At 39.2% G+C, this 12034-nt stretch overlaps 1 protein-coding gene across 14 annotated transcripts in view; it reads right to left on the bottom strand.

Annotated features, from left to right (window-relative positions):
• The window catches only part of ATXN3 (ataxin 3), a 36821-nt gene that overhangs the window by 13900 nt on the left and 10887 nt on the right, over positions 1–12034 (bottom strand). For 9 of the 14 annotated variants that reach the window (XM_004739038.3, XM_013057557.2, XM_045071119.1 and 6 more), the window contains 4 exons: positions 6090–6177; positions 4705–4837; positions 3668–3834; positions 2012–2108 (listed from right to left, as the gene is read on the bottom strand). In XM_004739038.3, the coding sequence (XP_004739095.2) occupies positions 2012–2108; positions 3668–3834; positions 4705–4837; positions 6090–6177 (485 nt within the window). Of the gene's footprint in view, positions 1–1038; positions 1093–2011; positions 2109–3667; positions 3835–4704; positions 4838–6089; positions 6178–12034 lie in introns of those variants that run through there. The other 5 variants (XM_045071151.1, XM_045071139.1, XM_045071155.1 and 2 more) reach the window with 4 other exon arrangements.

The raw sequence follows: 12034 nt of genomic DNA, 5'->3' as shown, positions 1-12034 counted from the left end.
GAGGCAGATGATGAAACTGAAGCTGGAAACCATCACTGCACATCTTCCTACCCAGTCAACTAACCTCCAACCTGGAAGGAGCTGCAATGACTCTCAAACATTTTAAATCCTCTCCATGATAAAGATGAAATATCTTAAAGTTCCACATTTTCAACCCGCCCAACTGCCACAAAAAAACAAAACAAAAAAACTAAAAGAAAATTTAAAAAAAAAAATAAAAAAGGGATTTGTTTTTTAAAGTATAAAAAATCTTCTTTTTCTTAGGTCTACTTGTGAATTTCGTAGTTTTGCTATAAAAGTATATCTGTTTGGGGCACCTGGGTGGCTCAGTGGGTTAAGCCTCTACCTTCAGCTCAGGTCATCGTCTCAGGGTCCTGGGATCAAGCCCTGCATTGGGCTCTCTGCTCAGCAGGGAGCCTGCTTTCCTCTCCCTTTCTGCCTGCCTCTCTGCCTACTTGTGATCTCGGTGTCTGTCAAATAAATAAATAAAATCTTTAAAAAAAAAAAAGATTTTATAAATAATATGCATACCCAATGTGGGACTCAAACTTAACTCCAAGGTCAAGAGTTACCTGCTTCACTGACTAAGCCAGACAGGCACCCCTTATTTTTAACACTAACTAGACGTTTGATGATACTGTAGAATTACTAACAATTATCATGTGGTAATTATTAATATTATAGTGTGACAATAACATTTCACTATATTCCAAAAAAATGGGATGAAAGGATAAAATAATTTAGATGTCACAAAATAATCCTAGCTTGGTGGTAGGAGAGGGGAAAGCAGAGGCGATGGGGGCACAGAAAACTACACTGGCCATGTGCCTGACATTGGTTAAAGCTGGGCAACGTTAAGTAAACAGGGGTTCATTATGCTGGTTTCCCTACTTTTATAGATATCTGAAATTTATCAAAATTAAAAAGTAAGAAAATTAAAAATTTGAAGGGAAGTGAAACACTAATAAACACTATTTTGAAATTTTATATAATTAAATCCATTAATCTATCACTGAATAAAGACTAGAAATATCTCACAGTAAGAGGCTGTCAGCTGATCAGAACTTTCCTTCATATACTTCTGAGCTGTGACTTAAAAAAACAAAACAAAACAGAAAACAAGGTAAATATTATCTTCATTACACCATCATATGTAAAATGTGCCAATATTTTAGATTCATCTAATACTGCCAATTATGACTGTGAGATGCTTATGTTGAAATGTGAAAATACATACATCTCAGAATTGATGAAACACAGTGAACAGGCCAGATTCAGCCACTGGACTTCTGGTTTCTGGTCTGGGATCAGAGGATCTGAGTATCTACCTATCTGTGTAGCCTTTACTTTACTATGTAACCTTTAAAAATAAAGTTTTATCCTTAAAAGAAGAAAAAGGGAAGACAACTTGTGCATGGTAATTACTGGGAAGGATGACATTTTTATTTTCTAATTTGAGAGCACTTAAGCAGTTGGATTTTGGGAGCTGATGATTCAAATTTACAGTTTTCCCCCATGTCCCTCTGCCAATAGGCCTGCAATAACCCCTCAAGTGACCATCAGAACAATGAACCACCACCTCTATCTGAGATGGGAGTGTGTTTCCTGACTACAATGCTCTTTTTCCTGTTAAGTGACAGAAGAACTTTGCAGGATTGGTCAGATAACCAAGAAGCATATCCAGAGGATCACCAGGCATTGTTCTTGCTTTGGTCCATTTTCTTTTGATGACTGAAATTCAAATGGGTTTCCTTCACCTTATTTCATATAAACTTAATTGGTATCAAGGCAAAGGTTTTCCCTAAAACTAGTTATCATTTCAGTTCATTCATCATAAATTAAAAAAAAAATACACTCAGATGTTCACAGGGTTCAGGGTATAACCAATCTTTTGAAAGGCGAGAATCCAAATAAAATAGTTTAAACCAAAGCTCTACACGTATAAACTGTAGACACAACAGACAAAGCACACATTAAATATGCAATTTTAATATTGTACCAACTACTTTACTTTTCAAAGTAGGCTTCTCTTCTCTTCCGGAGCTCTTCTGAAGTCAGATGTGTATCTGAGGTGTGTGGAGTATCTTGAGATATGCTTCTGGAACTACCTGAAAACAAAAGAAAACAGAATAAAAAACCAATTTTTTTAAAAAGATTAAAAACTAAGAATTTTTTTAAAAGATTCTATTTATTTATTTGAGAAAGAGAGAGAGAGAATGAGAGAGAAAGAGAGCATGAGAAAGGGGAGGGTGAGAGGGAGAAGCAGACTCCCCGCCTAGCAGGGAGCTGATGTGGCACTCGATCCCAGGACTCCAGGATCATGACCTGAGCCGAAAGCAGTCAGTTAAACAAATGAGCCACCCAGGCAACCCTTTATTTACCAATTTAAGCAACCCTATGTTTATACTTATTTGAGCAAGTTTTTGAAAAGTTCTCCTCTTAAAAATATTGTGCTACTATTCTATAAATATAAGAAAGGCTCTGAAACTTTCAAAGACAAATCTGAATAAGGCAGTTCAAATATAATCCATGTCCACACCTGTCTGTGACACAGCGGATGTGAGGATGTAAGTCCAACAGCCAACCTGGAAGGAAGAGTCATTAACATCACATGTGTGCGCCCTCTTTAACTTACCAGAAACGAATGGGCCCTTGCAACTAGAAACAACTTGAAGTGGTTGACTGGAAACCCATTCTATGTATTCCTCTGACCTAAAATACTCACACGCTATGTATACCAAGTCAAGGAAGTGTGTGTCCCTGTTCTCACTTAATAACTGCACCAAGCAGAGATCCTGCTAAGATGGTGAAATAAAGCAGGAAGAAAAGTGGAGGTCCCCAAAATCTCTAAAATTATAAAAGCTGCTGTCTGTTCACTGTTGGGCTAATCGAGCAGGGCTCTACTAATCAAAAATGGGATTGCACACATATGAAGCACTCCAAGATGTGCCAGGAGGCAGGAGAATTCAGGATAGAAAGGATAATCTTCATAGTAACATAATTTCAATTTTGTTTAGATATTTAAGAAATTCCATTGAGTAATCTCATTAAGCAGAAGGCAAATTCACATTAATTGGATGAAAACAAAACAGCCAAAAAAAACCAAGCACACCTTTCAGGAAGCTTCTCTGAACTATATCCCAGACAATTCCCTCTGCCTGGACTCCCTGGGGGATACATCTTCATTCTCCTTATGTCACTGTCAAGGTGGACCCATCCAAGTGGGCTTAAGTTGTTAAGTTGCACAGCCCCTAAATTAGACTTTTTAAATATTTCTGCCCAGGCCTTCCTTTGTATCCAACAGCATACATTTACAGAATAGCTGGTCTAGGAAGGGCCTCCCTGCTTTTTGCCCAAAGAGATTAAGCTCCATTTATTGTTGTGCTAGTTGTGCTAAATAAGCTCCATTTATTGTTGTGCTATTGTTGTGCTTCCATTTGTTATAACCAAATGGAAAAACCAGCATAAAAACATAACTAGGTTGTAAAAAGTTATTTATATTATAAGAAAGCTAAAAGAAAGCTAGCTGACTGTATGCACATAGTTACTGCTCTTGCAGTAATTTTCAAAGAACTTTTACCAACAGTACGTTTACTACCAGGGGAACAAAGAATGATCTGAATCAGCCCTTTAACAACAAATGAAATACACATCCAAACATCGCGACCTTGCATACTGAGCTGAATAGCCCTGCGGAGATCTGCTTCTTCATCTTCCATGTCAATTTCTTGGCGACTTAGTGCCAAAGCCCTCTGCAAATCTTCCTCATCTTCGTCTAACGTGGCCGACCCGTCATTTGCTTCTAAGACTCGTTCCAGATCTGTTTTCTGGACTCTGAAGAACAAAAACAGAGAGTAACTGCAGATCAGTCTTCTGTTTTGGATGAACAATAGAGACACTTATAAATGAAAAAATTTTTTAAATAATTTTTTTAAGATTTTATTTTAAATAATCTCTACATACAACATGGGGCTCGCACTTACCTTTGGTTTTTTTAAGTAATCTCTACATCCAATGTGGGGTTTGAACTCACAATGCCGAGATGGAGAGTTACATGATCCACTGACTGAGCCAGCCAGTTGCCCCCAAAGAGTCTATGTAAGTCAAGAATTACACGTTTTCTGGCAGAGCATCTCATAATATAAAGATCATGCTGGGGCACCTGGGTAGCTCAGTGTGTTAGGCCTCTGCCTTCGGCTTGGGTCATGGTCTCAGGGTCCTGGGATAGAGCCCTGAATCGGGCTCTCTGCTTGGCAGGGGGCCTGCTTCCCTTTCTCTCTCTCTCTGCCTGCCTTTCTGCCTGCTTGTGATCTCTCTCTCTCTCTCTGTCAAATAAATAATTTTTTTTTTTAAAAATAAAAAGATCATGCTGTGATTTGGATCTAAGCTAACTAAGTAATTCAAAGAATCGATTCAAGTTTGAACCAAAAAACTTCACTAAAAATATAATAAGTCTAAAAAGAAAAAAAATCACCAACAATAAAAGAACCACACACCCAAAGTAAGCATGAAAATGTAATTCTTGGGGCCCCTGGCTGACTTAGTCATTAGAGCATTCAGCTTTTGATCTCGGCCTTGTGAGTACAAGCCTCATACTGGATATAGAGATTACTTAAAAAACAAAATCTTTAAAGAAAAAGAAAGAAAGTGTAATTCTTGTGATGAAATACTATCGTATACTCCATACCGCAGGCCTACTTTTACCTCTGTTCTTTCAGTTGTGCTAATTCTTCTCCGATGAGTTTTGGTCTCTGCATCTGTTGGACCCTGATCATCTGTAGAAGTTGGTCAGCTTCACAATCTGGCAGATCACCCTTAACAACAAATATAGAATAACCTAAAAAAAAGGCAAAAATACACTAAAACAGCTAGTAAGAGATTAAAAATAGGTTTAAAATGACAGCAGATGGAAAGGCAGCACAGTAGAGTGGAAAGAATACAAGCTGACGGTGGTAAAGACCTGGGTTCAAATAATGGTTCTTACACTTACTGGCAGGGTGATCTAGGACAAACTACTGAAAGTTTCTAAGCCCCACTTTCTTCATCTGTAAGATGGGATAGCCATCTCATAGAGCGACTGAGGAATAAATGAAATAATGTATGCAAAGGGCCCTACCAAGAGAACGTGTGACCAAGGAGACTACTCACTAAATGCTAACAAATAGGCAGGTAAAGGAGTGGGTAAGAGCAAGGAATTTGGAATCAGATGGCCAGGGTTTTGGTCCTAGCTCTTCCAATTCCAAGACTGAGCATGGTCTTTGGTGAATCAGTATAATCCGCTACATCTCAGTTTTTGCCACTGTTAAACTGATGATACTGGTACCTTCCTCAGAGGGCTGTTGTAAGGATACAGCCAGATAATGTGTGTAATAATGTGAAATACGGATAAAATGAATCATCTGTAGAAACAGCTGACCCCCTCCAACCTTACGCACACGTATGCACGCAGACACTCACAGGCGCACACACATACAACCCCCTCCTTGCTGAAAACAGGAGCTGGGAAACCAAGGCTCAAAACCCAGTCAAGGTGTTGCTGATGTGGTTCCTATTTTGATGTAGAAATTCACTTAAGAATGACAAAAGGGAGTTCAAGTTGAGAGAAAACAGCGAGTCAGACTCTAAAAGTCTTCTGTGGAAAAGGGGGATCACATAAATGCAAAAGAACAGGAGGGAGAGTTTACTCGGTGTCAGGTGTTTTATTTTAGCTTTTTAATTAATTAATTAGTTAATTAATTTTTTAGGGTCAGGTATTTTAATGGAGCTAGAGTTTTCAGCAAAGGACAGTGGCCCAAGAGAGGCAAGGAGAAGCAGGAAGATTACCCACCCCGACCCTTAACCATGGGGGTCTGTGGGGTCTGGAAGGAAAAAAAGCCACACTTAGTGGGGCTGCTAAGGAAGCAGCATCCTCAGGTGAGGGCAAAGTATCCGTGAGAATTCCGCCTGGATGGTGTCATCCAAATCACAGATTAAGGTTCACCAAGATGATTTCACTGCCCTAAAGTTCTTTTTATACTTAAACCTAATAGAGCTAGTTTTATTTAGCTACTTCGAAAAATAGCACTATAAAAACTTGGGTCTTTATTTACCTTCCTGTTGTAATTGAGCCAAGAAAAGTGCAAGGTATGTGTCTGATATTAATTCTGGACCCGTCAAGAGAGAATTCAAGTTGAACCACTGGAAAAAAAAATGTAAATATTTAAGTTAATGTACATCATAAGTAATAAGGAAGTTCCATGTGTTAAGGATATAACACGTCTAAACATAGTAAGACTATCTAAATACTGAAAACACTGTTAAATCAAGATTTTTTAAAAGTAGTAATGTGATTTTTAAGAACTGAGATAAGTACTGCAGATTTATCAATATTAAAATGCCTTTAAGGGGCGCCTGGGTGGCTCAGTGGGTTAAGCCGCTTCCTTCGGCTCAGGTCATGATCTCAGGGTCCTGGGATCGAGTCCCACATCGGGCTCTCTGCTCAGCAGGGAGCCTGTTTCCTCCTCTCTCTCTCTCTGCCTGCCACTCTGCCTACTTGTGATCTCTCTCTGTCAAATAAATAAATAAAATCTTTAAAAAAAATAATAATAAAATAAAATGCCTTTAAAATGTTTAAAAATAGAATTTTGCTTTAAGTCATAAATTCTAAATCTCCCACTCCCAAACTAAGTCAGTACTTTAAAGTATCTTTATTGATAGGTATAACTGAATCTTTTTTCAAAGTATTGGCCCAACAAAATCCTTATCACGTTATACTGAAGAAATATAAACTATGCAAAATTTTCCCACTGCTGATAATTTTGGTCAAAAGATTTCAGGGGTGCCTGGCTCAGTCAGTTAAGTGTCTGACTCTCGTCTCAGCTCAGGTAATGATCTCAGGGCTATGAGATGGAGCCCCATGTTCGGCTCCAGGTTCAATGCAGACTCTACTCAAGGATTCTCTCTCCCCCCACCCCTCTTCCTGCTTCTGCACATGCTCTCCCTCTTTCTCAAATAAATAAAATTTAAAAAGATTTCAGTTGTGAGAAAACTAGACATTCCAGGAAGAGAATTCATAATCGCCAATTATCTTACAAACATCACTAAGACCCTAACACATGTAATTAAGATCATTTAGTCACAACTTCACAGGACTCCTAATTTAACCCACAAGATCCAGAACTTTCAAAAATGACTCAGCATCATGACCTATTACGTTTTCTTGATTTTGACAGATACAATGCTTTTCCAGTCATTTATTTCGCCAAAGACAACATGCCAATGGCCAACAGACACATGAAAAGATGCTCAACATCACTCATCATCACAGAAATGCGTATCAAAACTACCATGAGATAATCAGCTGTCAGAACGGCTAAAATCAAACACACAAGAAACAACAAATGTTGGCAAGGATGAGGTGAAAGAGGAACCCTTCTGCTCTGCTGGTGGGAATGCAAGCTGGTGCAGCCACTGTGGAAAACAGTATCAAGGTTCCTCAAAAAATTAAAAATAGAACTACCCTACAATCCAGTAATTCCACTACTAGATATTTACCCAAAGAATACCAAACACTTTGAAAAGATATATGCACCTCTATGTTTACTGCAGCATTATTTACAAGAGCCAAATTATGGAAGCAGCCCAAGTGTCCACCGACACATGAATAGCTGAAGACAGAAGAGACACACACACACACACACACACACACACACACACACACTTGGGATATTACTCAGCCATAAAAAAGAATGGCTTACTCAGCCATAAGAAAGAAATCTTGGGGCACCTGGGGGGCTCAGATGGGTAAGCCTCTGACTGTTGATTTTGGCTCAGGTCATGATCTGGGGGTCAAGAGATCAAGCCCTAAGTCTAGCTCTGTGCTTAGATCAGAATCTGCTTAAGACTCTCTCTCCCTCTCCCTTTGGCTCTCCCCCACAACTTATGCTCTCTCTCTCTCTCTAAATAAATAAATCTGAAAAAAACAAAAACAAAACAAAACTCTTGCCACTTGCCACAACATGGAAGGATCTAGAGAGTATAATAATAAGTGAAATCAGAAAAAAAAAGGGGGGGGGGTGCCTGGGTGGCTCAGTGGGTTAAAGCCTCTGCCTTCAGCTCAGGTCATGATCTCAGGGTCCTGGGATCAAGCCCCGCACAGGCTCTCTGCTCAGCGCGGAGCCTGTTTCCTCCCCTCTCTCTGCCTACCTCTCTGCCTACTTGTGATCTCTGTCAAAAAAAAAAAAAAAAAAAAAGTGAAATCAGTCAGTGAAAGACAAATAATATATGATTTCACTCATATGTGGAATTTTAAGAAATAGAATAAAGGAACAAAGAAAAGAGACAAATCAAAAACAGACTTTTTTTTAAAAGATTTTATTTATTTAATTGACAGAGAGAGATCACAAGAAGGCAGAGCAGCAGGCAGAAAGAGAGGGGAGGAAGCAGACTTCCAGCTGAGCCAAGAGCCCAATGTGGGGCTTGATCCCGGGACCCTGAGACCATGACCTGGGCTGAAGGCAGAGGCTTTAACCCACCAAGCCACCCAGGCACCCCAAAAACAGACTCTTAACTACAAAGAACAAACTGAAGGGATGGGTGAAACGGGTGAAGGTGATGAATACACTGACCGTGAGCAGCACGGGGTAACATAGAGTCGCTGATTCACTATACTGCACACTGAGACTAATGCAACGCTGCATGTTAACTACACCTGAATAAAAAACACACACAGGAAAATAAAAGAAACTTTTCCAGTCATCTTTCTCGTAATACAAGAACCTCATACAAAAGACTATGTAATGAGAACTATAACTATAAACAAAAATAGAAATTAGAGCCAAAGATAAATCAAAATGATAGTATTTCTTGTATTTGTCAAAGATAAAGTAATTTAAAATGTGAAAACTCAGTTTTATTTACTAATTTTTTTGAAAGTTTTATTTATTTGAGAAAGAAAGAGAGAGAGTAAGTGAGAGTGTGTGGGGAGGAGCAGAGGGTGAGAGAATGCTCAAGCATGCTCCTTGCTCAGCGGGCTGGATTTCACGAATCATGAGATCAGATCTGAACCAAAATCAAGACTTGGACAGTTAACTGACTGAGCCACCCAGGCACCCTAAACATTCAAAGAACTAAAATTTGGGGGATGGCTGTGTGGCTCAGTCAGTTAAGCGTCTGCCTTCAGCTCAGGTCATGATCCCAGGGTCTTGGGACTGAGCCCCACATTGGGTTCCTTGCTCAGTGGGGAGCCTGCTTCTCCCCCTGCTTATGTGCTCTCTTGTACTCTTTCTCTGACAAATAGATAAATAAAATCTTAAAAAATTAAGAACTAAAATTTTTACAGCCTATCAAAATAATGATGTTAAGTTTATATGCAAATCAATATAAAGGAACTTCTGGGACCTAAGTTTTCAGATCTTAAAGACATCTAGTGAGGGGCGCCTGGGTGGCTCAGTGGGTTAAAGCCTCTGCCTTCGGCTCGGGTCATGATCCCGGGGTCCTGGGATCGAGCCCCGCGTCGGGCTCTCTGCTCAGCGGGGAGCCTGCTTCCTCCTCTCTCTCTGCTTGCCTATCTGCCTACTTGTGATCTCTATCTGTCCAATAAAAAAAAATAAATAAAACCTTTAAAAAAAAAAAGACATCTAGTGATTACCTTATACAGAAAAAGTAAGGCATACTTAATTGCATTTTAAAAAAATATAAATAAAAGCCAAAGGTTAAATAATCTTGGCAGTGTCCTCCATTGTCTTTCCCTAGAGTTGATTCCCATTCAGTTCACCCCTAATGCGCCACTCTGCCTTCCCTGCTCTTTGTAACTTAAGAGGGATCTTTAGGGATAACCATGTCACATGAAGCTGCCTCTAGGTAGCTGACTTACAAGGTAACAGTACAGTTCCTGCTTTTGAATGATCTCATTGATTTAATTCAATGCACTCGTTCTTGATTTCATTTTCCTTTTTGTTCTGTTATTTTTTTTTAAAGATTTTATTTATTTATTTGACAGACAAAGAGAGAGAGATATCACAAGTAGGCAGAGCAGCAGGCAGAGAGAGAGAAGGAAGCAGGCTCCCCACCGAGCAGAGAGCCCGATGTGGGGTTTGATTCCAAGACCCTAAGACCATGACCTGAGCTGAAGGCAGAGGTTTAACCCACTGAGCCACCCAGGTGCCCCTGCCCTGTATCACTTTTTTTTTTTTTTTTTAAGTTTTATGGGGATGTAACTGACATGCAAGAAATCACACACATTTAAAATGTCCAATTTGAAGTCGAACATATCTATACACCTAAGAAACCATCACCACAACTGAGTTTCTGGTGCCCCATATAATCCTAATCTCTCACTGCTCCTTGCCTTCCTCATCCCCAGGCAACCACTGGTCAATCTGTTTTCTGTCTCTATAGGTTGCCTTGAATCTTCTAGACCTTTATGTAATAGAACCATCCACTACGTAGTATTTTGTGTCTGGCTTCTTTCATTTAGCTTAATTATTTTTAGATCCATCCCTGTTATTGAACATACCAATAGCTCATTTCTTTTTATATTTGATCATTTACAATAACCATCTTTTGAAAATTCTAAATTCTAAAAAAAAGGACTTTAAATAATTGTTTCGAAAGTGGTATCATGTATATAAAGATCTTTGATTATTGTTTACAAAAATGATATCTTAAGTACATTTCTTGATTTTAAGTACATTTCTTGATATTCTTTTTTGAAACTGCCCCCCACCCAAAACCAGAAATGACTTCATGTAGATATATGTATTACATGGCATTTTGGCATGTGAATAATCCTGATATGCTAAAGCTAACATAACTGAAAAAATTTTACTCACGCTGGACATTGTTTTAGGCTTCATGACACTATTATACACTAGACACAAATCTATAAAAGTCACCATTAACTGGATTAACATCTTTATCACATAAAAACCCACTAAAAATAACCACATCTGTATTAAATAGAAACTTTTTCTTATGATATAGTTAAATTGTGCAGTTGACCCTGGCTAGGGGTCAACTTCCACAGTTGAAAATCCACATGTAACTTTTGACTCCTCAAAAAACTCAACTATTGGGGCGCCTGGGTGGCTCAGTGGGTTAAGCCGCTGCCTTCGGCTCAGGTCATGATCTCAGGGTCCTAGGATCGAGTCCCGCATCGGGCTCTCTGCTCAGCAGAGAGCCTGCTTCTTCCTCTCTCTCTCTCTGCTTGTCTCTCTGCCTACTTGTGATCTCTCTGTGTCAAATAAATAAATAAATAAAATCTTTAAAAAAAAAAAAAAAACTCAACTATTAATAGCCTACTGGTGACTAGATGCCTTACTGCTAACATGAACAATTAACACATATTTTGTATAATGTATTATGTATGTACCTTTTTTTTTTTAAGTAGACTCCATGCACAACATGGGCCTTGAACTCGCAACTCTGAAACTAAGAGTTGCATGCTCTACAATCAACCAAGTGCCCCTTATATACTTATTTCTACAATAAAGCTAGAGAAAAGAAAATGTTACTATGAAAACCATACAGAGAATACATTTACAGTATTGTACTGTAAAAAAAAAATCCATGTGTAAGTGGACCCATGTAGTTCAAACTCATGCTGTTCAAGAGCCAACTCTGCATGGTTGTTATAAATAAATCCATAAGGGAAACTGATACTGTCTTTTTTTTTTTTTTTAAGATTGTATTTATTTATTTAACAGAGAGAGAGACACAGCGCGAAAGGGAACACAATCAGGGTGAGTGGGAGAGGGAGAAGCAGGCTTCTCACAGAACAGGGAGCCTGCTGTGGGGCTCGATCCCAGAACCCTGGGATCATGACCTGAGCTGAAGGCAGATGCTTAATGACTGAGCCACCCAAGTGCCCCAAGGAAATTGATACTGTCTTTTAAAATAGGAAATCTCGGGGCGCCTGAGTGGCTCAGTTCTTAAGCGTCTGCCTTCAGCTCAAGTCATGATCCCAGGGTCCTGGGATTGAGCCCCGCATCAGGTTCTCTGTTCAGCAGGAAGCCTGCTTCTCCCTCTTCCACTCCCCCTGCTTATATTCCCTTTC

The sequence above is a fragment of the Mustela putorius genome, unplaced genomic scaffold (assembly GCF_011764305.1).
Source record: "Mustela putorius furo isolate JIRA1106 unplaced genomic scaffold, ASM1176430v1.1 tig00000129_pilon_pilon_pilon, whole genome shotgun sequence".
In the NCBI taxonomy this organism is placed as follows: Eukaryota; Metazoa; Chordata; class Mammalia; order Carnivora; family Mustelidae; genus Mustela; species Mustela putorius.
Note: the sequence above shows the minus strand (reverse complement) of the source record. Positions and strands in the feature narration are given on the sequence as shown.